The sequence below is a fragment of the Lampetra planeri genome, chromosome 1 (assembly GCF_965212315.1).
Source record: "Lampetra planeri chromosome 1, kcLamPlan1.2.h2, whole genome shotgun sequence".
Taxonomy (NCBI): Eukaryota; Metazoa; Chordata; class Hyperoartia; order Petromyzontiformes; family Petromyzontidae; genus Lampetra; species Lampetra planeri.
This window is the reverse complement of record NC_136107.1, coordinates 22,164,703-22,190,277: the sequence shown is the minus strand read 5'-3', so window position 1 is coordinate 22,190,277 and position 25,575 is coordinate 22,164,703. Positions and strand designations below refer to the sequence as shown.

Genomic DNA, 25,575 nt, shown 5'->3' with positions numbered 1-25,575 from the left:
TTTGAAATAGGTGACTGATGAGCTCACGTCATTGAACAGCTGTGCAAGGCAGTATTAATACTATAAATATTGTCAATGTCTCCATATACAAATCTCTGCAGTGGTGGTCATTTGTTAGAGGCCAAGGCAGTAAATTCCATATTGCAATGATAGGAAGCCAGTTTTACTATAGGACAACCATTCGTCTTCCCACTACCTCAGTGGGATGATATGACTGAGCTGACCTCTAATGGAGGATTTTAACTCAACCTAATTTTGAGTTGAAAACTCCACCTACAGTATTACCCAGTAAGGATTAAAAACAAATCTTAAGTTCAAAAAAATTATAAAGTTAATATGAAATGCTACAGCAGATGCATATCATTACGAATTACTGAAGTGATGTAAAAGCAGTGAGTTGAATGCAACAAACCTCTCAACATTTTACCTGAAAATCTTGGACTGAAAATCATTCTGCCAATGTGGCAGATTGGCATTGAACAAAATCCAAAGACAAATTTTCCCACCAATGGCATTTAACATATCTTAAACATCATGACATAGTAATGTGGTCGCTAATCTAGTTTTACCACAACTTAAGACTAGTAAAATATTTCTCACCCACAGCAAACGGTACTTGTTAAATGTATAAATGTTAACACACCTATAACCAAGATACATGACCATCACGGAATAGCGATGGAATCACAAAGTAAGGCTAGACCACAACCAAGACGTTTACTGAACAGTAGCAATGCAAACACAAAACCACATTAAATAAACCAAATTTACCCACAAGGCACAATTTTTTACTTTCCAGAATGAAGCATGGCCAGGAGTCAGATTTCAAAGTTAACTTTGAAGTTGCTGCCTCAAGCACCTGACTTTTGAAACACATTTTAAAGGTGACAATTATACAATGACAATGGCTAGAGGCCACCATCAAGAAAGACGAGGTCCCAGAGAAGCCTTTCAAAAGCACACATCGTTTGACAAATTCACATCAGATAAGATCACAAGAGATACAGCACATCAGAGCTACGACTATTCTTTATTGTTTAATACTGGAATGCTCGTTTTACAAAAAAAATGTTCATCAATTAGTGTCAAACCAACTGCAGGTATACAGAAAATGATTTTTTAAAAAAGGTCATGCAAAAGATTATTATTTTGGCACCTCTACACCTAAAAACCAAGCGTCATAAGTAAACAGGAACGAAAAAGTCCATGAATATCGATTTCTATCAGAATTGTTCATTTTACTTGTGTATGTTAATGCTACAAAGATATTTTATTCAAATGTAATACAAAATTACACTAAAGTCTTTATGACCTAAAAATACAAGTAAAATAACCAGTTAAAAAACACGAGCTACATAATAAACTAGTCTCAATTAAAAGCTTACAGTATATCAATGAAATACCAACCATGTAAGAAGGCCAACCCTCTTCCCCTTTACCGCCTACATTTCAGCCAAAGTACACCATTGTACAAAATTGTCCGAAACAATCATTTCTTGAATATCAGGCACTTCCTTCGACTTCTTCCCATCTCATTGCCTCCACACCCTTCAGTTCACTTGCTTTGTTCCTTCATCGGCAACAGTTTCTTAAGGGCCTTCTTTTGAGTTTCCTACAAACAAAATGCATTCATGATTAGACCATGGACTGTTTTAAAGTTGCTGATGAATGGCTTACATCTTCAGCAAGCCATAATGCTTTCGAAATGGATACAAGCTTTTCCCAATGGAATCGTAAGAAAAACGAAATATAAAATAACTTTATCGGGACTTCTTCAGGTCAGAATACATACTAAGGCTCCCACAAGGCCATGCGGGAGGGAGTGTGGCAGTTTGGTGCCAGTGCGGTCGTGTCGTTAAAGAGTTCTCTGCAGTGAGTACTATGTCTTTAAAAACGGTGCAACGCCTCTAAATAAAATTAACGCTAACCGCTTGCGCGTTCCGAGATTCAGAGGTGAACAGGATCTACCCTGCAACTTGCAGACATCTCGGAATGGGAAAGGGTTAAGCTGTAGATATAGAATGCAAATACATGCAGCAATTTTAAAGCCACATGATCTTCGAAATTTGTTCACAACTATTTTAAGTTTACTGTAAACATAAAATAAATTCTTAAAACCCACGAATATCTATTCAAACTTCCACATCCAGTGAACCCTCAGACTTCCTCCTTCCTGTGTTGCCCTCATGGTTAAGCAGAGGTAGAAACCTCTGCTTAACCATGAGGGCAACACAGATTACTGTCCTGCAGGAATTTGTTGGTAATGATAAATAGTTAATGTTAATGTCATACAAGGCTGCTTAATAGGAAGTACTTTAGATTATATCAGAGTTTAGTATTTGCAGCCCAAAATTTGGGAGCAGTACTCTATTCTGAAGCACACAAATTAATTGTATTAGCTGTTGCTCAAGAAACAGTGAACTCAAGGATTTGAGCAGTGCATTGTAGACTTCCTTCAGTAGCTTACCGTTTACCAACAGTAACTTATAGGTACAAAGCTTCATTGTCACACCCTACCATCCCCCATCAGAACAAGTTGCGACTGAGAATCAAGGCATAATATATTAAACAGCCTCTCGAAAAAAATAACGGGGATAGGAACAAGAGCACAGGTACAATAATTAACAGGTAGCAGAATAATGCTTATTGTGTCTTTTCAGGTAAGCACAATATAACACATGACAAAGCAATACAGGTTAGGCTTGAGTGCAAATATATAAGGGGGTTCTAAGGAACTACGATGGATCAGTGACATGAATTAACAATATCAATGAAGGCCCAAATTTGTATTTGAAACCAGACAATTATGTTAATAAGATATTAGTAATAGATATTCCATCAGAGGAAGATGGGAAGGGAATAAGCTCAAAGGGCCACACGTGAAAACAATATTTGAGCAAAGCTGTTTCAGAAGCAGCATTGTTCTGTTCTAGTTATGTATTATCGTGAATACACAGGATCTCAAATGAGCAGGTGGTGGCCTCTTAACAGGTGGACTATGTATACATATTATAATTGTTTTATTATGCAATTATAATGAATAATTTTAAGTTAATTTAATTCATGACATTTCAGAGGTGAATAAACTCCAATCAAATTACATTAAATACCTCCTAAATATCAACGGGCTTTGCACTAGTATATCATGACCTCCATCTTGAAAACCCTCATGTGGTCTGCAATTTCAGATGTCTGGCCATGTACTCTTTTCAAGTGCTTTATATGCGAGGAAACCAGAGCACCCTGACTATTGAAAATGTGATTGAATTTAGCTGCTTTACAAATACAAATGTTATTAATGGTTGTATTGGGAAAAATAAACCATGACCTATTCCCAATAAGTGGCAGGATATGTAATGCAGCACTTACCACCTCTGCTTGCTCAGGCTAGAGGTCCGTATCGAACCAGGAAAGCTGGCTGTTGTCAGGGGGTGGAGGGAGCCCAAAGTTCAAGTCCTGAGTGTGGTGCCTCAGGTCTGGCAGAGGTTCCACCCCAAAGTCAGCAACTGCGTGCTCCAGCATGGGTTCCACACCTGACAGTTCCGCACCCCCAAAGCCAGGGCTCAAGTGGTATGGCCCAAAGCCAGTGTCTACACACGGGCCATTTCGGAGGGCAGAGAGAACGGGGAGAAGACTCATTAATTTACAGCCAGAAAATTAGTATAATGGAAGTTTACATTTTTGTTATTCATAATATTCTTTATTCAGGGCGTTTGACTCAAAATCCTGATTATGGTTTAATTCAGGTGAACACTGTCCCTCCAAAGCAGTAATAGTAGTATTCTTTTTTTGGAAGAGAAAAATGTTCATGCCACATCTCCATTGGAGAGGCAAGTCTTTCTATAGAACCCCTAAGAAAGATTACACATTTTATTAATGGATTTGAGCTCTCTCTCAACCTTCTGAGTGAGTTGATTGTGCTCATCATAGAGCTCCAAGGATAAACTATTTCAAATAACATAAACCATGCACACATTCCCCTACAGAGCACAGCCACATACCTTCTGGATTATAGGCCATTGGGTCTCCAGGAGGAAGCATGTCCATCTGCATGTCACCTCCCTGAACAGAAACCATTACCAAACATAGGCATAAAACACCAGGGCAATTTGTCCATGACCAGAATGCTCCTACTGGTTCAGACCCAACACCTCACCACCAAAAACTATTTTGCACAATTAACCGAAATTAATTTTTTTGGTCAGACCGTTATTTTTTTTAAATTTACTTTTCTTTCCCACAATTCACAAAGTGCATGAATCCATCCACTTTTGCAATATTATGTTTAACAGCTCCATGGTGTTCATCGAGGACTCTTGCCTATATCACCAGGCAATTCCGCAGCATTTGCAACAGTATCCAGAGGTCTAGCCTACTTAAATGCTACTAGAAAAAAGTAGTCTGGAAAGCACTGGCTGGTGAATCTAACTTTTATTTCATGGTGATGACACAGGCCCGAATGAGTTTATTATAACTACTTAGCCACCATTATTTGGAATATATATCGACTGGACATATGTAAAAAAACAGCGTTATAGCTCATCGGATTCCTCCAGTATAAATATTCTTCTATAGAGCATCACAGATCTTGTGGTTACCATGGGTTTGACTCATGTCTCAGGCCCCTGAGCCACACAGCCAGCACTCACAAAACCGTTAAAATGCTATCATAACCCAGCAAGATTTTCAAAGCTGCATCACCTATACCCTATGGCAGGGGTCCTCAAACTACGGCCCGCGGGCCACATGCGGCCCGCCGAGGACATTTATCCGGCCCATGGTCAGTAATTGGGCTGCGCTTGTGAGCACTAATTGGGCTGCACTGGTGAGCACTAATTGGGCTGCGCTGGTGAGCACTCATTGGGCTGCAGTGGTGGGCACTGATTGGGCTGCGGTGGCGAGCACTGATTTGGCTGCGCTGGTGGGCACTGATTGAGCTGCGGCGGTGGGCACTCATTGGGCTGCGCTGGTGAATGGTTCAATGGGCCAATTGACTGGACTTGCCCCCCCAGGTCTAAGGCTGCCAGCCCTCCCCTGGCTGCGCTTGACTGGCTCTCCCTCCCTCAGCTCCCTCACTTGCCCCTCGGCTCCACTCCCAGTGATATTCCTGTGTGCTGGGGATGTACTGCGATCTGTGAACAAAACTGCAGGTGTAATTAACTTTTTAATGGCACCCGCACCAGTGTGAGCCTGGGGTAAAAGCGGGGTTCCCCCAATCAGACTGCATTGATGGGCAGTGCAGTCTGTATGTCTCTGTGTGGGCAAAGTTATTGCTGGTATATTGTTTTTGTAGCGCTGTATATATATTGGTATTTTACTAATAGCAATTTTGACTCCCTAGGAAACTGATGTCAAGAAAGAGAAAAATTGACTCGGAGTGTAGGATATTCAAAGAACAGTGGACTTATGATTACTTTTTCATGCAGTACAAGGAAAGAGCTGTGTGTCTGATATGCCAGAATATAGTGTACGTGGTCAAAGAATACAATTTACGTCGACACTATGAAACTCAACATAAAGATAAATATGATTGTTTGGTCGGAGAAGTGAGAAAAGATAAAATATTAAAACTGAAAAATACATTAACAACTCAGCAAAATACTTTTGTGAAGCAGAAGAAGCTAATATTTCATCACTGCGAGCAAGTTTTCAAGTTGCCAAGCTAATAGCGTGCACTGGCAGACCATTCGTGGAGGGAGAATTTGTTAATGAATGCCTTATTTCTGTTGCCAAAGAGATGTGTCCAGAGAAGGCCGATTTATTTAGTACAGTGAGTCTTTCAGGACCTACAATTACACGGAGGATTGAAGAAATGGGAGACAATTTGCATCAGCATTTGCAAAACTCCACAAAAAAACTTTCCTATTTTTCCTTGGCACTCGACGAAATCAATGATGTTCGTGATTCTGCACAACTTCTAATTTTTATTCGTGGGATGAATGACTATTTCGAAGTCACAGAAGAGCTTGCTGCACTGCAAAGCATCAAAGGAAGAACTACACGAGAGGATATCTATGAAAAGGTTTGCCAAACTGTGAATGGTTTGGAGCTGAATTGGGCTAAACTAGCCAGTGTGACAACTGATGGTGCTCCTAGCATGGTGGGGTCTAAGAAAGGAGTAATTGCTCGCATTAACCAAGAGATGGACAAACATAACCATTCTCACCCAATAGCCATACACTGCCTCATCCACTAACAAGCGCTGTGTAGTAAATCACTGAAGTGGAAGTCTGTTATGAAAATTGTGGTATCTTGTGTTAACTTCATTAGAGCTCATGCACTAAACCACAGACAATTTCAGGAATTTCTGTCTGAACTAAATGTTGACTATGAAGATGTTCTGTACCACACAGAAGTCCGTTGGCTGAGTCGAGGGAGAGTTTTGAAACGTTTCTATGACTTACTTCCACAGATTACAGCTTTTCTGCTTTCAAAAAACAAAGAAGTACCAGAGCTCAATGATGCAGAATGGAAATGGCACCTTGCCTTTCTGACAGATGTAACAGAGCTACTCAACAGTTTCAATGTGCAACTTCAAGGAAAGGGGAAGCTCCTCTGTGATATGCAATCACATGTCAAAGCATTTGAAGTAAAATTAGGCCTCCTCATCAAACAAGTTAAGGAGGAAAACTTCTGCCATCTCCCCACAACTCAAAATCTGTTAGCGGAAAAACCATTGGTTGCAATTCCCAAACAAAACATGTGTGGATTCACTGGAAAAATTGCAAAAGGAGTTCCAATTTAGATTTAAAGAGCTTCATCTCCATGAACAGGACATACAGCTTTTCCGTAACCCATTTTCTATTGACATTGAAAATGTGGATACAATTTACCAAATGGAACTGGCTGAACTGCAGAATTGTGACTCTCTGAAAGACACATTCAAGTCAAGCAGCCTTCATAATTTCTATGCATTTCTCCCCTCTGAGACATATCCTCATCTCAGGAACCATGCACTCAAAATGGCAACCATCTTTGGCAGCGCTTATGTCTGTGAACAAACTTTTTCCAGAATGAAACATTTGAAATCTCCAACCAGATCTAGACTAACGGATGCACACTTGCATCACTTGTTACGACTAGCAGTGACAATTATGGAACCGGACATTGACCATCTCATTAGCCAAAAGCAGGCCCATAGTTCCCATTGAAATACTGGCAAGTTTGTTGATTTAACTTTACTTGTTCTTCATTTTAAATATTGTATTTGTTCCCGTTTTGTTTCTTCACTTCAAAATAAGATATATGCAGTGTGCATAGGAATTTGTTCATAGTTTTTTTTAACTATAGTCCGGCCCTCCAACGGTCTGAGGGACAGTGAACTGGCCCCCCTGTTTAAAAAGTTTGAGGACCCCTGCCCTATGGTATAAAGGTGGAGTATAGAAAGAGAGGCTCCCCCCTTACCTCGTGCCAGGAATTTGGGTCATGGCGGAACAGAGAGCTTGTGAGTTCCACCGACAGGCGCTTACGGAAGTCCTGGGGTTTGTCCTCCGACAGGCGGAACAGCACAGCTGCCGCATATGTCGCTGTGGGCACATAGCACAGGGCAGAAGCATAAAAAGGGTTGATGACTCATGCAGACATGGAGCAGTCATGTGAGATGCCCATTCACAGTACAAAGGAGGTAACCTGTATTAGGCAATACATGTTTCTAGCAGGCAATCTAGATATCCAGTCAGTGGATATTCAAACTGGATGGCCACAAGTTCAATACCTCGCCAGGGGTCAACATCATCTTCCTTATGAATTCAATGAGTACTACTTTTTGACAAGTCCACAGTGGACATTCCTATTAAGAGATGGCTACGGTTCTTATAATTGTAGACTTTCAACTACTGGCATTCCGCCAACTCAATGATGCCATCCTAAATTATAACACAATAACTCTGCAATGTGCCTGAAGGCAGAGTTGTTCACAGCTTATGCCAGTAGCCGAGAAGTCTTCCTCACCGACATCTCAATAACCATCACTGTTACTTCTCAGGGTAAGGTGGAGAGGCAAGGCCGTTAAGCTACCAGAGATGGAGTGCAAACCCACTGTTGGATTTCACACACAAAACCTCCAGTGATTAAGGATGGGGTGTGGTGCGAGCATGTCAAGACGTATTCAACATTCGTGTATGTGAACAGGTTACAAAAGACAATTTTGCCAGCGTGCTGTCGCTGGTGTTCAGGTACGGCATTGTGATGTATTGTGGGGTTAGAGTATAGAACAGCCCATTGTCCAATTTCACAAATGTAACACTGGGGAGGTGCAGCTAGTGGACTCCATATGCCATTCACATAAGTCTGTTAACCCATGACACCCACTGTTTTGTTACTTCCTGCCCGTTTGAGAGACTTCACCTCTCCAAAGCACATTGCCTGGGTCTGTCCCTCTATCACTTGCCATCCACTCCTGGTGACCTCAAAGCACCAATTGCCTGGCAGCTATTGCTGCCGTAGGCACCATCACTGTTGATATAACTCCAGCTGCAGCAAATGCTGTGGATCTCACCTACGCCCTCGTTGCGCGAGTGCAGTAGCTCGGTGAGAACGGGCGTCGCGCCCTCCCGCTCGATGGCGTCGGCCGCCTCCTTGTCCTGCGCCATCTCGCACAGCACCCCTGTCGCCACGCGCTGCACATTCTCGTTGTTCGAGTACAGCAGCTGCAACGAAGAGGGATGTGGCACCATCTCAAGATTAACATTGTGCATTAATGAAAAACGTGTCCATAAGCACTCAAGTCACCCACCCTACATGGGTAACTACGACATCTGTTAGACATTATCATGGGCAAGGTAGATTCAATGAAAGTGTTTGTACATGTGCAGTGTTGTGTATTACATTTGCATAGCATTTGGATAGCATTTGTATATTGAGGGATCATACAGATTACAGTTTTCAATAATTATATTTCAGGTGGGCCTCATATCTGAACAGATGTTGAATGATCCTGAAACATGACATAACCGATATAATTCTGCTCTCTGAAATCAATCTCTTACCTCAATTGCACCTTTTTACGAGTATGAGCGTTTGAATTTGTGGCTTATCTATTAAAATAAGGATCAAACTCCAATATGCGATTTTAAAAAGTACAACATGACTCGCTCCTCAAATTATCGTCATGTGATGGTGATCACTGTTGGCATTCCAGAACCACTGTTCGAAATTTCAATCTTATTGGGGAACGAGTGTCTACACAGAATGACCATCGTTGACTTCCCACATAGTAGTATCCATTTTATCATCTCTGGAGGAATGATATGGCAAGTTGATTGATGCTTCTATGACCTTTTAATTGTGCCACCTGGAGTTAAAACAGAAGTGCAACATTTAAATACACATTAATGTAGATACATTGCTGTATGGGCTAAAACCATCATGATTGCATACAAAAGTCTGTTTTACCTTGAACGAGCAGAAGAATTAAACGTATAATTACAGCAGAGATGGCTTAACCCCATTAGTCATCCTACTACTTATTCATGCATCTTCATCATTTGTGTCAAATGTTTGGATCATTTTCATAATTAGTCCGCACATGTCCTGTTTATTTAAACCAAAGGTGACAGGTTAACACAAACAGCAAAGTGTTTTGCAACAACGGAATCATTGCCAGTGGCACACCTGCACAAAAACGGGGATGACATTGAGGCTGTAGATAACTTCACGGTTGGCAGCATCTCGTGCCAGGATCTGCAGAGCACCAGTGCAACCCTCCACTATCTCCTCCATACGGATGCCATCCTATTCCATGAACACACACACACAAAGAAGATAATCCCCCATTAAATGTCATGGTTCTTAGGGGACAAGTACCATAAGAGGCACATTAAAACTGGCATGGTCCACAAGGAGCTGGTGTAGCCAGTACAATGTACAGCTGCTTTGGGTTGCCAGTGCTGATGTTTTACACAGCATACCAAAGTACTAATTTAAGTGCAAGTTAACTCACAGGCAACCCAGAACAGATTCAGATGGCAAGTGCCAATAACGAGAAAAATCATGGCTAGGATTTAAACTCTGGTAGCGGGTTCATAGCAGTGCACTACAATTGGATTACTGCTCATGCACAAAGATATGCACACACAACCTTATAATTCAGCAGTGGCAAATCTGCAATGCTTAAAGAGGGCACTACCTCATGTCCCCACACTGACGTAAACATTATTGGCAATAGGTTCAAGGATACCAGAATGCCCAGAGAATAAATCTCCACAAACATAGGAATATATTATGTAAAGATACATTATAGACCTATTTTCTGTACTACTTTCTAGAGACACATCACTGCATTGTGAGCAGAGTATCTCTTCCCATATGATGGTTCAATCCCCGTGTCATCCCCGAACCAAGTCCCTAAAGTACAGGCATGCATTCACCATATTATTACTAGGCAACACGTTTATCAGTTTTTAATTCACACAGCTGCACACTGGGAGGACGTGTAATGTGTATTTGTGTGGGGTGCCCCCACTACCGGCTGCGACTGCTGCATGGTTCCCATGGTATGACGCTGCGTGTCCTGGTGCGCCCGCACCAGCAGCTGAACCAGCCGCTCCAGCACGCCCTGCTCACGCAGGGGCGCGTGGTTGGCAGGGCACAGCGCCAAGTTGCGTATGAGCCCCACGTCGGCCTGCATAAAGACAGCAGCAAACACCAAGCACAATGTTAACAGCTCCACCCGCTTGGCTGAAAATTATCAAGACATTATTACTTTCCTCTAAAGTGAAGTCACAATGCCTATAATCAAACAGCACTGCTGTTCAATGGTAGCTTGGAGCAAGTTATGTTAATTCCACATACTTATGGTGTCGGGAAGTTTTCCCATCGGACAAACACACAACCTCTTCCAAATTGGCACTCATTTTATATTTTTTACAGTCTTCTAAAGGAGAAATGTTTCCCTCAATGGGTTCTTACTGAAGATGACGATATCAGTCTATAAGAGGGTGATTGAACAAACAGGGCGAGCACCAATCACCTTGATGAGCGGCCAGTGTGAGGGCGGCTGCAGCAGCTTCACCACAACAGGTAGCCCATAGTGCAGGCGCACGGCATTCTGGGCCATCTCGGCCTCGGGGTGGCGGCTGGTGAGGTGGCGCAGAGCACAGACAGCCGGTTCTGTGATGTCCTCACGGTCGCCAGCCTGCATCAGGGTCTTTACCAGCACCTCGATGCCACCCATCTGAAAGACAGCCATGGTGTTTCAATTATGTCATTGGGTGAATGGATGAACTGTGGCCATATGATCTGCACACTGAAGTGCAGGAACTCCAGGCTTTTGCTGTTTGATTAAGTTACGTATGCATATAAAAGATACAAATTATCTGATCAACAAGCATTGGGGGTAGCAGTAATATCTTTTGCAGCTGGAAGGAAGCAATAGAAAGCCACACTTCCATGGTAGTGGACATGGAAATAATCAGAGCCGACTTCCCACAAAAGTAAACTTTTTATCAACCTCACAGGGATAATAGGTCGGAGTCAACCTCCAGCTGGGATATGAGATGTGTCCTTCCAATTGTGAATCAAGAGTTACTGCTAAGTAATTGTACAAACATGAAACCAACAACACAGTAGATGTATTTTTTTTTTAACCTGGTAGTTAGACTGAACACACTTAAATGGCATCAACTGTATAGCAAACAGTAAATGGCCAGGAATTGCAATGAGTGCAAGGCCAGCAGGGCAATAGGGGCATTGTCTCACCTGGCAGGCCATGAGCTTGTTCTTGTAGTTGTTGCAGGTAAGATTGGAGAGGATGCCCGCAGCACACGTCACCACATTCAGGTCACTGGAGTCCAGCGCCTGGACCAACATCTGGAGCAGCCCATCCATGTTGTCCTGGCGAACGCAACATGCCTGCTTAGGGGAGGCACCAGCCCACAAGCTCCAGGTGCACCACAACTATCACTGCTGTTGAGAATCATCCCAGAATAGGTCACTGCTGTTTGGTGCTCACTGTACAGCACCTCCTGAATGTATGCACTATCCTTACCCTAACACTATCCTACCCGACAATATTAGCCTACCGTTACTCCAATCCTGAACTTACCTTATATCCCTATGCTACCCTACCCACACTCTACCTATATTAACCCTAATTATTTCTCCTCTCAACCCAACCCCAACCGTACTCCTCTCCAACCTCAACCATAGCACTCCCCCAACTCCTATCATACCCATATCATATGCATACCTTAATTCTACCCATTTAGGCCTACATACCAAGCAAAGTAAAGTGTACTTTTGGATTTGAGTACAGCCAATGTTGGGTGATGATTGGTCATGTGGCGAAAAAACATTTTTATTCAACAATTTGTATATTGTTTCCATGCAGGCACATCCATGTATTATTTCGATTTTTTAAATCAGTATTTCTACTCAAATATGCAGTGGTGCTATCCGGAAACTATTTTATGCCATGGCTTCAAATCCAGAATCTCTAATTATCCCATGCTTACTAACCAACCAAACATCAGCGTTTGCTTGCAGCACAGTACCAATTATACCTAGGTTACTCTCAGTTGCCAAAGCAAAATGTAATACAAACGTTTCCAATTACTTAATTCGTAAGGAGTTCACTTTGGACCAGCCATCTGTAAAGGTCGCATAATACCTGCTTAGTAGCAGCATCGGAAAGGTTGCGAAGAGTCCACAGGGAGTTCTGGACCAAGCGCTGGCTTGGATGGGACAGGTGCAGAGCCAAAGCCTGCATGCCTCCTGCACACCCATCACACATACACAAGGACAAATGTCCTCTCTCAGATACATATAGTCACATACAACTCACACATATGCAAACAAACCCACAAACATGAACACACAAATTCATAAACAAAGCATATACGCTCAAACATCATAGTGCAAGTGCTATTAGCAGAGAGCACTTTATGAAGCCACATCATGAGTACGAACCAACTCACCAGCCTCGACGATGGCTGGCTTGTTGCTGGAACACACCGAGAGGACCTTGATCACACGTGACGTGGTCCAAAGCAGCTTCTCATAGTTGTACGTGCGCATGATCTGCACCAGCGCCGCAGGGCCGCCGCTCGCCAGGATGATGAGCTGCGGGTGTTGCGAGACACAAATTGAACATTTGAATCTGAAAAGTCCTACATGACAAGAAATCTAAAAAACACAGAGCTACATGTCTATTCACAACTTATTTTGGTCTAAATCTCCACTCTCACATAAGTGTTATGATGTAAGGCAGTCCTCGACTTACGAACACCCAATTATGAACACCCGCATTTACCAACCAGCTTCTATTAAATTTGTTTTTAACATTTATTCAAAACAGGAACTCTCACTTGCAAATTGAACCGTGGAACTAATTTGTTTCGCTGAGCGATCCTCTGCGAGATGTAACGAGTTAGCCTCGTGCCAGGAGTGAATGTTTGTGTGTGTGGATATTTAAATACAGTAGATTACTGTGTTCCTACTTATGAACCGTTGGACTTACGAACGGGCCCCAGGAACGAATTGTGTTTGTAAGTCAATGACTGTGTACTCATCTGCGTTTGGGGCCTAAGCCAATGGTGCAAATTTCACACTTCCTCTGTGATAGGGGCAACCCTTCCATAAGACAACCACTCTTAAGTTACCACAAAAAAATATTTATTTAATTAGCCCGAGAAAAATGAAAGACTAAGTAGACTACTCATCAAATGTTTATCTCACAACTTTGAATTATTATTCAAGTGCTCTATGGACAATAAAACGATGAGCACAATATGAAAGTTATTGACCCAATTATTGATTACGAGTCAAAAAACCAGGATTCGAACTCACGACATTTCGAATGCGAGTAAAACACTCCACAACAGTTCCACCTCACTTAACTACTCTAAGCAGATGAAAACGTAACAATCTAAAAGCAGGATATAAAGATATTATCGTTTCATGTGTGTGCTTTCTCTAGGAACTCTTGACTTTCTTCCGCATGCAAAAAACAAGAAAAAAACTTCCCAAAGCAAGACTTTCCTGAAATTGTGTCTGGAGACAAAAGGCTTCACGTATATATAAAGGGCTTTTACAATTCCATAAATGTCGACATATTTGAGGTCTTTGTATTAGGCTACATGTCGCTATTTATTTGTAACAATGCAGTTATATGGCCTCAGGCAACTCAAACAGCCCTGGACTACTTCCACTTGCTCTCCAACGAACCTTACTCTCCTGGTTGCCGTAGGCGAGGATCTGAAGGCAGTCTGTGGTGATGGCCAGGAACTTGACGTTGGTGCGGTTCAGCAGCGCCACCATCTTCTGCAGGCCACCAGCCAGGCGCACGGCCATTTTGCTGCCCTCTTGGTGCAGCAGCAAGTTGTGCAGTGTGGTGATGGCATAGAACACAACCGATTCCACGGGAGAGCTGCAGGGGCAACGCACGCAGAGGCCTCAAGCTAAAGCCCAAATACAATTATCTGAGTGAACGTGCAAATCTTTACAAGGGTGTTTTGAAAGCAGCTTTGGTCGACAATAAATACAGAGATCAGCATTATCTTTAAGAAAATCTTCAACCGGCGGAGCTGTGAGGTGGAAGTATACAGTTAGTGAGCTCTGAACCTGTCTGTATAGATTTTGAGTCATCTCCTTATGCATGTGGGTTTGAAGATATATATGTGAGAAGATATGCAATGAACAAAAACTAGCAAAATATTTAAATGCAGGACTCCAGTGATGATTTTATGTACATCTTAAGATGTATTATTTCTTCAACTATTGTATGTGAACGATAATTGATGTTCAACTAAGATAGTGGATAAAAGGAATGGCACATTTATTACCCTTGTGCCTTCTACAATACGATTACACCTCCGATTAGCATGGTTGGCAATGTACAGTCTAAAAGTTGTTCAAAATCCATACAATTCACCGAAAGCACTAGAATATCTGGTATGTACACCAAAATCAGTGTACAATGCTTAAGATGTCCTAGCTAGACCATGCAAGCCGTTACATGCTCAGCTAGGCACAATGTGGTTTATCTTTCAATGCACAATAGAGCAATGTCATAAAAGCGATGACATTAAAATGCTTTGCCCCGTTCGTCCTTCCTGCATTAGTTCCACAACAAACAATACGCTCCGCACACAAAGATCACACATACTGACCAATAGTAATTCTGGTAGGATTTTTCAAAGGCTTTTCACACAAGGGACAGGGCAAAGAACCTTTAAAAATATCCATTAAATCCACATTTCTCACGCATCAACTTTTTCCCCGTTCAGATGCCCAACACGTCCCGGTTGCTCGACGTATAGATCAGAAGTTCAGGATTAACACACGCAACATAAAAAAAACAGCGTTATTACCAGACAGCCGATACCGTAGCATAACAGGCCACACCTGAGCATCTTGACAAGGGCAGGGATGCCACCAGACTTGAAGATGGTGAGCAGGCCCTGCTGGTGGTGGGAGAGGCTGTGCAGTGTGCCAGCAGTGTGGCGTGCCGTGTCTACGTCGCCTGTGTTCTGCATGGCACGCACGAGTGCAGCCACTAGCGGTGGCGAGTTGATGATGGAGAGACGCGCCGCGTCCTTCTGCGTCAGCTGGTGCACCATCATGGCTGCCTGACCCACCACCACCTGACAAGAGACAAGGGAAAAAAATAAGTATAACAAGCAATGAGTGCACATTTCTCCAAGTGCGGCTGGGGGACATGTTGGTGGCCAAGAGAATGAAGAGACTTGTGCGAGTGTTATTCCTCACGTATGTTGCTCATCTCCAGTTTCCACCCTCCCCATGTAAAACACTCCTTATAAAGAAATTGGCCAAACACCCCAAACTATGACCCCCCTGAGAAAAAGTCCTGAGGATCAGAAAGGTTTTCTGAGATAAATAAAGGGCACTCATTATAAATGCCAGCTCCGTGGCACATTAGTTAGTGGGCTTGGCTGACAATTGGTAATACAGGAGTTAAAATTGCTGCCTGGGGTCAGAAATTATGATTTTTCCATCATCAATGTCAATAAAACAAGTAACACTGTGGGAAATCAAGAGTGGTTATCCCATGGAAAACCTGGCCAACACCTGAGAATGTGAAATTAAGACCAATAGTGCTACGCGGTCACTCCAGGCTCATTGGCTGACTTTAACTTCAACACATGAAATACAAACCTTACTTATATTGTGCTGTTTACAATATTGACCAGCGGCACATCACAATATTAATTCTGAGTTTAAGAATTAAGTGTCATATTGAAAATATGAGATTTAATAATTTTCCGAAAGACAACTTAATTGCACAATGTATTTGCATATCACAATCTCCAATAAATAGATTTTTCTTGACCAAGATTTGGACAAAAAATCCTATTGCCAGAAAATAACCACGAGTCCAGGGGAGTAATCACCGGCACAAAGTGGCGATGTGCTGACCCACAGGCATGAAATAATTCAACCACCCCCACTTTTAAATAATTGCTGCAATCAATTATCGATTACAAGTCAATTCAAGAGTCCATTCGAATTGGCTCATCTGCACTTTTTTTTAATCCTACCACCTCATACTATCTTAATTTAATGCGTGACTAATAAGCACAAGATTGCTAGTCTAATCGCAAATCCTTAGAGGTCTACTGTGCATTATCAGCTGTTCCCTGCCACCCCTCACGTGCCTGGTCCTCATCGTTGAGCAGCTTGGTGAGCTCAGGGATGGCACGTGTCGCCAAGTCGGCGTCGTCCTGGTAGTTGATGAGATTGACGACGGCGCTCTTGAGCATCTGAGCGGGCTCGGCGAGGCGCTGCACGTTGGTCGGGTGGTTCCCGTCGAACTGCGTGGGCATCACCTGCACACCCTCCTCCAGCGTCTCAGGGAACAGTGCCCCGCGCACGCGGTGGGCACGCGTCGCCGCATACGATGTCTCCACCTCTGAGCAGGTAGGAGGGAAAAACAGCGAGTGTTAAACCATGGCGCAGAAGCAGCTGTGCACACAGAGAACAACCACAGCCGTTGTGATCAAGAAGACTGTGCTTGCACTTCAGCTTGCCTTGTTTAAAAGTTTGTAAATGCAAAAGTGAGGCTGGGTGACAGCTTTGGTTCGAGTTCTTCACTAACAAATGGAAGCTTGAGAGTTCATATCCAGGTTGAAGGCCAACCAAGTCTACCAGTATCATTCCTCTCAGGTTGATATATGTACCACTATGGGAAGCAAACTGTGGTTGTGCTGTGAGATAACTGATTCCCGCTCACTGTCAATGGAGAGGAGCGCTGCCCCACACACTTGCTTGAGCATGGAGACACTTTTCCTTTTGATAAGTGGTTGCCATGATACACAGCATGCCAGGGACATTTACAGAAGACAAAGGCATCTGTTGTTTGGCTTTCATTGCCAGGGTATAATGTTGAAATATTTCACGGGAAATATGACAACAGTAAAGATATTTCATCCCGTTATAAGCGACAAAAAATAATCCAAAGAATCTAACAAGGCAGTCATGCAAGAGGATCTGGGAAGTCTCTCTCACTACTATGCAAAATCTCCTTAAAAATGAGCAGTTTTGGGTGTTTATGTTGAATCCCAAGTTTCCACCTAAGTCAGTTTGGCTGTGAGGCACATAATCTGCATACAATCAGAAGCATGGAAGTACAAACAAAGACTAAGTAAGTTAAGAATATGGGACAGCTTTATCTTGAACTGACATGGAGGCCTGCGAGTAAAACTATAACTTGGGAGAAGCCGGGTAAGATGGGGAAATAAGTGAGGAAAGACACCATGCTTACTGAGCGATCGTTGTACTCACCGGCAACCTGTCTGGCATTGAAGCCCTGGTGCTGGAAGCCCTGCTCCCACTCAAAGCCCAGTGCCGAGTCGGCTTGCTCGTCCTCCAGGTGCTTGCCGTTCAGTGACTGAGTGCGTGTGACTGCCCCGGAGTGGATGCCAGAGTCCAGGTAGGACTGCTGCTGCCACTGGCTCACCTGGACCTTACGGTCAGGATCCACCGCCATGTCCAACTCCATCAGGTCGGCTGCAAAAGTGACAAATGGGTGTGTGGTTCTCCGGCACATGCATTCCCCAACAAATATCACTCCGGACCACAGGCCTTGATATGAATCTATCGGGAATTGAAAGGTTTTGTGCACAATTTAATGAAAAGTTGCTTCGTCTCCATAACCTACAATGAGGTTAATTGTACAAATCAATGTATATCAGCCATTTTCTATAAATGTAAATCTTGCCGACAGTGTCTCCCACCAAAAATTAGTTTGGGTGACACTTGGAACCAGTGGCACACCCATAGGCCAATCACGGAAACTCCACATTTATGTGGTGGGAGCCAGTCTCTTCATAGGATGACCAATTTTGACTTTCAATTAACAATAACTCGCTAAACACCATGTACATGGCGAATTACATATTCATATTCCTATTTTGGGTGATCGCAAACTTGTAATAATGTACCCACCTATGCCCTTCACTCATATTTACACCACTGCTCATTATCATACCTACTCATCATACAATTTTCTTAAAAACTGGGTTTCCCAAACCGGTGCTCCTGATAATCTATTCTATCGTGTATTTTGGATTTGAAAGAGATACCAGCTTAAGACTACTGGTGCAAACAACAGGTTTTATAGAGTTCAACCTTACAATGAACACCAAAAAGGGACTTGAATGTTACGTCTGACCAACATCGGTATGCATTACATAGGATGTGAACAAAAACACAAATGTTTGAGAGACTTTACTTTGAACAAAGAAAAGACTATTTCAGATCCTGGTACATTTAGTTGGATGTGAAATGCAGTTAAGTAAAAATAACAACGAAAATGCATCACAATAGCTACTTGTGCATGCAAAGTAAAAGGCATCGTGAACAATATGCATGACAATACATTTACATTAAAATCATGAAATAAAATGTATGATCACTATACATATGCATACAGTTTCATTCAGTGTATTTGAGAAAACTCTTACCATGTAAGGACATCTTTCGTTGAAAGTTCCTTGTCACCAAAGATTATTTGAAAAGTTCCTGCAACAAGAGAAGTAATTTTGTTGAGCATGGACACTTAACGAATGCCCTCATTGCAAGTACAACATCCACAAATCCCATCGACAAATGTACTCAACAGCTTAGTGTTTAAAGCAGAGAGAAACACGGGTTGGCTAATCAGAATACTAACTAACCTCCCTCCCTTTTCTTTTTTTTCTGAAATACTGAAACAGTTAATTCACTCAACACCAATGACCTAGATTCAGAAATGCCTTGTTTTTTGTTTTCAAAAGTTCAGCCAATTCTGTTTTTAAGAAGCCTAAAATTGGTGGGGCACAGGGCCAGGTTAGCTCTTGTGGATCTGGAAAGTCGGGGCCCATTAATAACCACCGTAGGAAAATCCCCTGCAGCAAAAAGTGAATATGCACACTTGACCACTGCAACTGCCCCAGAAACACTCATGGACACTTTGCAACTAAGCAAACTTCTAAAGTGTTGAAAAAGTTACTTGGCAATTTTTTCTGAGCAATACAGTATTTACTTTTAGGTGCTCAAAACGTGGGCCTTTTAACACCTGTCTACTTAGCAAGTGTTGTAAAAGGATTAAGCAGTGTTTCTATATCTTGCATTCACTTTTGTGAATGAAGGATTATTCATCTTTACAAAAATATGAATCCTGGCACCCAAATCATAAACTGATAAAACAGTGTAAAGTGCATTTACAACAATAGTACACAGTCTTAAAAAAATAAACTGGATATTAGGCACCTACACATATACTTTTGTGGCAGTCGGTGCTATGTCTCTTCCAAAATGTACTATAGTCACTTCATTCACATTATAAACATAACATGCAAATGCAACTCGAGCAAATATAAACATCATTTCCACAATATGGTTAAAATCAGGCATGGTCGGCACATGCATGAAATCTAGATTTTTGGATTCAAAAGTTGGCGGATCATAAATCATATGCTGTGATACTCCCAAGCAGCTGGGCTGCGAGTAACCAAGGATATGGCAGGACAGCGCTTGGATTGAGGACGTTTATTCTATTGTAATGTATTGGTCTTCGATAGGTACTTTGGCTTCCTTCCAATTGCAAAATACTGCTTAAAATTTAACAAACAACCTAATGCAGGAGTCTTCCTGAAAGTCTTGAAATTCACATCACTCTTTCCAGGCTAAATAACTACTGTTGTAATCCCTGGCCACTGAGAACAGTGAAGAGGTTCATGTTTAAACAGGTACAATGTAGAACCTCAAAATGCGAAAATGCAGCATGATGGTGGCCAGGAAAAGTAGTGCTCACTGCCGATTCAAGTGCCCATTAAATCTTATCCCCGAAAGTTGTTCTGCTTAGCAACATACAACCTTCATATAACGCCAGCCCATAAAACACTTTTTTTTCAGTCAAGGGCCTACATCTGTAAGCAATTTATCTGACAAACAGCGTCACATTCCTACAAATTTCATAGTGCCCCTGAAAAGAGCCTGCTGCAAAAGCGGCCTGGGAGCAGACAAGCGAGTCCAGTTGATCGGCACAGCACGTGTTGTTTAATGGCTCATAGACCCATTACATCTTTAACAGGAATGTGCACCAATGGCATTCTAAAAGCAGCTCTTATAGGCTTTATAACCATAGGACAAGTTCAAATCCTAGTCGGGGGTGAACTCAGCCTATCATTCTTTGGTCGATAAAATTAATGAATATTTGTGGCTGTCCTATACAGACTCAACCCCACCATAGTCTTAGGGCAGCCAAAGGAGATACGTGCCACCCCTTGTTTGATTGAAGAGGCAATTAATTTTAACCACACAATAAAACAAATGTAAAACACAAGGTACCATTATCTTGAATGCGATTGTTAAATATACAATCAAATGTCGACAGTGACCAAGAAAAACAAGTTGCTTCTACAATACCAAAGCATTAGCATTGGTAAAGTTACTTTACCATCCCCCGCATTCCCAAATGCATATCCCATGAACGTCATGGGACCTCCTTTGCCAGTACCAAAATATGAGAATAGGTTTTTTCAACACCGTTTGAGACAAGGCTCAAAAGAAAGCTGTCTCCGGTGTGGACCAATCAGTTTCAAAGACAATGCATATATGATCAGTTTTTTGTTTGCGTTTTGACCATAAGTATTGTGGTTAATGCAGACATGATTCCTTGTAAAAGGTTTCAGTTTGGGGTTTTAACAACTTAACACCTGTTTTGTTGCCAGATAAAAGGGGAAAAACCTATGCTCATCCAATGAACGGTTTAGCAAACAGGCAGCGCATTATTGCTCACTAATCTAGGTGACGATTTTCAAACAACTTCAAAGATTGCAGAATGAAATGCAACAAAAACACGGCAGAGAATTTGTAAGAGCCAATGGTCAAACACGTTGCACTGAATAAAACGTTTGCCCCCCCCATACCACACGGCCCCTTCTGCAACCTTCAACCCCCCACCTCCGCGCCACACCATCCACACAACAACCCTCCTTATTCGGAACAACGCAGATACGGCGCTCCCTTCACATGGCACTGAAGTGAGGGCGGGGGATGGGAGATGGCTTAGGAAGTCTGGACACACCAATCCCACCAATGACTTCATCGCCATCCAAGTACACTTGTCTGCACAGTTCTGACTCAACGCTACTTAACAAACACAACAATGATCCACTATTTGGCGTTATGAACTGTAGGGAGCAAAGTGCTGTGAGTGAGCGCCTATTAACGCTCGTATAAGCCAGAAACAATAAAAAACCACAAAGATCCACCGTATAGCATTAACAGACTTGGGGCAAGTGCTGTTAGGGAACACTTATGAAGGTCTGCTCGGAATTTATGGATGGTGGGTGACTAGCACCACACCAGGCCGCCTTTGTCTCCCTCATGGCGATGTTTACGCACCGCACCAGGTACTCGTGAGGCCCAGGACCGGTTCAGATAATCGTCATTGGTGTTGGTCGTAAGCGGGAGTCGAACTCGTGTCGCCGGGTTCGTAGCAGAGCACGCTAACCACTACTCTACCGCTCCCCAACAGGTATTTACTCGGTGGTCAGAACACACACCCACATCCACCTTGCCCTCCATCACAGATATTTACTTAAGACTGAGTTGACCCAGGAGAGGCCCTTCAAAGGTTCAAATAACACGTTTTACTTGTGTTATTCATGACAAGGAATACATGCAGCAGGCCAGCATTGTTTGGAGAATGCAAACAACTGCTCCCAAAAACACATAAGCAGTTACACACACAAGCTAGATGATACAATAATAGTGTAGGGAAACCTGCTCATGGATACGATGCGAAAGAAGTTCACCATACAGACATAATCTTGATTTGAAGCTTTCGTGACTGCAGGAATCCATACTCTTTGGTTCTTTCGGTAAAGTCACGTAAGTATGATGATGGACGCTTGTGTTGCGCCCGAAACGTCGTGATTTATTTTATATCTACGTGACTTTACCGAAAGAACCAAAGAGTATACAGACATAAGTAACCCCCCTTGTTCACAGGTTCGTTTTCACAGCACACCCACCAGACTTCCTTACCCCGTCTTACTCATCTCATTCTTTTCAAATGGTTTACTTTCGTCATGACCCACGACTGCAACAACAGCGACACACTAAACAGTGACAAGGGTTTGACGTGTTCGGCAATGGTGAATACATGCCAGCAACCTGAATCAGCAACAATGCCAAAAGGCGTAACAATTTCAGACCAGTTATAATTTCAACCTGCCCATGCCTGCAGGAAAAAAAACATTACGATATCTGCTGTACTCTGCTGAATATGACGAGGGGCCCTATGTGTTTACGAACGACTCTTGCCTATAACCCCAATAGCATTTATTTAACTGGACACGACTGAAGAGACTAAAGACAAACAAAAACTGGTCCAGTGTTTTGCTTTTTTTTTAAACAAAAATTATATTGTAAAACAATGGTCCAGAGGATCCATTCATTGACAATTAAATATTATGTTGGTTTATTTTCAAGTTCCACTGAAGCTGATGTTGGCAGCCAAACTTCTGAGCGAATGTTTCATTAAGTTGTGCATTTCAGCAGCACAAGTATTGGGGGGGTAAAGGTGCGTTTTGATCCAAGTACACGGACCACACTTAATTACATTTAATCTTTATTTACATAAGCAAATAGCACTTGATTACAAGGCTACAATTGCAGTTCATTACGTCAACACTGACTTGGTGAAGTAGTAAAAAAAACGGATGCAAAAATAGCCTTCAATTACTTTATCACTTGTGAGCTTAAAGGAATTACTATTTTTCTGGGTATCATATATGTAGTAGTACTTTTATCCTCAAATAGTATGCACTTTTAATAGCTTGTTATAAAACATGCCAATCAGCAAAATACCAAGTATATTTTTACCATAACTTGACCACTGCATAAAATACAACTTCACTTGCCATATTAAACATGTATTTAATAATAACACAGATTAATCTCCACAGGTACAGCCTACCAAAAGTTAGCATAACTCTGAAAAGATGGAACCGTACGGTAATACAATTGGTGGCCACTACTGAATATTGCCAAGCAAGACACACGTTGAGGATCGATAATGCATGTATATTACAGTCGTACTACCACCTACAAATGTATTTTAATTTGAACAACTAAACGCTACAAAATTCCTCTCACATTAAAGTAGCTAAAGTATGTGAAACTATTACAAATGGGTTATTCAGAGAGAAACACCGATCAGAAATCTGCGGTCCACTCACGACTGCAGCTGAGACGTCTCTTTTTTTGTAAACCTTGTTGGATTCTCCCCCTTAACGTCAACACTGGATTAGTCTTTAAGCATTTAAAGACCGGGTCTAAACCAACGCTTTAATGCAAAGCTTAATTAGGGGCACCGCAAACTAAACCCGAACCAACTTACGCCTGTGCAAGTCCTTGTTTACACTCAACAACAGAAGCACAATGTACACATACGGTGGTACTGTATAGGTTTAAAAAAAAACAACTACCCAATTAATTATTATTACCCAATTAATATTACAATCAACGTATATATATATACACTTATAACGTGTAAATGTACATCACCTATTTCACCTTGTTGATTGTTGGAATAAATTATGTTAGCGAGAACCTATTAACGTGAATCATTCTAACCCACCTCACAAACCAGCCCAGATGTACATTGATGGCCAATTCTATCTCGTTAAGGCCATCATATTCCAAATGTCAATGCTGTTGTGCACCAACGATAAAAATCTAACTCAAGTCACTGAGATCATAACCCATCTATCTCCCTTAACACCGTGCTTCCAAAGCACATGCGCAACAGCCATATAACAACACATCGTGTGTAAAACACGCGTGAATTCAAGCTTCGCATGTACAAAACGTATGCAGGTCAACACAAATTAGAGGCACTAAAAAAACAACTAGTTAAAAAGACACGCGTGGAAGAAGAATCTCGTGCCTTGACCTCCTTACAGCCACAACCACCACCACATTCAGATGCCTCAGCCAAACTTTGCAAAGCACCCTTCTTCCCCTACCTGGCGTTTATGATACTGGAGTCTGCACGAGACTCAGTAGGGGTTGTTCCCCTAGAGGTCTGCGTTGCTTTGCTCCGAATGTTGATATTGAACACGAACTAGTGAGCCTCTCTTTTTCTTACGCCCCACCGCCAGCAGCCACAATGAACGCAAGACAAGCACATACACATTGCGTTATATACATCTACACATATATACATTGTGCTCTACAACAGGGTGTGTAACGTGCAGTATACACAAGGTACACACAGTTGTGCAAGTATAAATAATCGTGTGCCCAATACAACTTTAAGTGCCCCGCATTTAAAAATGTAATCTAATAACAGTACTTACTATAGAAATGATAGTTATGCTTAACTGTGGTGGTAATCATACGAGTAATGAGTTAATGATACATCTGTAAACCAAAGCAAAGATAACAATTACACACAATACACACAAAATACACACTAAATACACACAGCACCATCACCCATTGCATTACAAATAACACGAATACTTAACCTGTGTAGTTTAAATGCGGTAGTGGACATCACTTACCAGCACGTATCTCTCAACTGAAATGCAGTTTCACGTGTAATAGGAACTATCCACAACCCTGTACAAATAGCACGGTAATGATATTCGCAGTGGGATTTAAAACTTTAAAGGATTGGAATCAAACACAGCACAATAGGGGCAGAGTTACAAGTTCAGTCCCGAACGTAACAAGACACAAAAGAGTTACCACCAACAACCAACCAGTTGATCCGACAACAAGCGACACTTAGCGAGACGATAACATCGACAACATCATCATCACCAACATCTTGGTTTAACATCATTACCAACATCTTCGTTTATTAACATCATCACTACCAGAGACGCCCCAACTCCTCACACGACCAAGTCTCTTGTCGCGCTCGCTCGACTCGCTCAACACTGCCACGGCTCGACTCCGACTGTGTGTGTGTAGGTGAAGGGAAGACACTGACCGTGAGGGAATGTCGTAGTGGTGGCTATGGAAGTAGAGGGAGGAAGACGAAGCAGCGGCAGCTGGAAACCGCCTCGGTCTAAAGAGCCCGAGGCGAAATGGCGGCAGCGGGGGCGGAGCACCGCG

The 25,575-nt window shown here is 42.3% G+C and overlaps 1 protein-coding gene across 3 annotated transcripts; it reads right to left on the bottom strand.

The window, feature by feature from the left end:
* Nucleotides 1-1,011: 1,011 nt before the first annotated feature.
* LOC144720247 (catenin beta-1-like) lies at nt 1,012-25,575 on the bottom strand. Of its 3 annotated transcripts, none has more exons than XM_078596821.1 (17): nt 25,451-25,575; nt 18,921-18,978; nt 17,740-17,964; nt 16,614-16,867; nt 15,343-15,581; nt 14,164-14,365; nt 12,915-13,059; nt 12,608-12,711; nt 11,698-11,850; nt 10,970-11,173; nt 10,466-10,621; nt 9,613-9,732; nt 8,498-8,648; nt 7,405-7,526; nt 4,002-4,062; nt 3,370-3,590; nt 1,012-1,612 (listed from the first exon to the last, which is right to left on the bottom strand). In XM_078596821.1, the coding sequence occupies exons 2-16, from the start codon at nt 18,931-18,933 to the stop codon at nt 3,388-3,390; spliced, it is 2,352 nt and encodes a 783-aa protein (XP_078452947.1). In that variant the 5' UTR covers nt 18,934-18,978; nt 25,451-25,575; the 3' UTR covers nt 1,012-1,612; nt 3,370-3,387. The 3 variants fall into 3 exon arrangements, with proteins under 3 accessions (XP_078452947.1, XP_078452966.1, XP_078452957.1); XM_078596840.1 differs by having other exon boundaries at nt 11,698-11,832; XM_078596831.1 differs by lacking the exon at nt 25,451-25,575 and adding an exon at nt 24,477-24,577.

Bases quoted from the DNA above. Each gene is read 5' to 3' on its own strand.
- LOC144720247 (XM_078596821.1), bottom strand. The intron at 8,649-9,612 runs GTGTGCCACTGG...TCTTCGTTGCAG, and splicing joins TCATCCCCGTTTTTGTGCAG to CTGCTGTACTCGAACAACGA. The intron at 7,527-8,497 runs GTGAGATCCACA...ATGTGCCCACAG, and splicing joins CTCGCGCAACGAGGGCGTAG to CGACATATGCGGCAGCTGTG.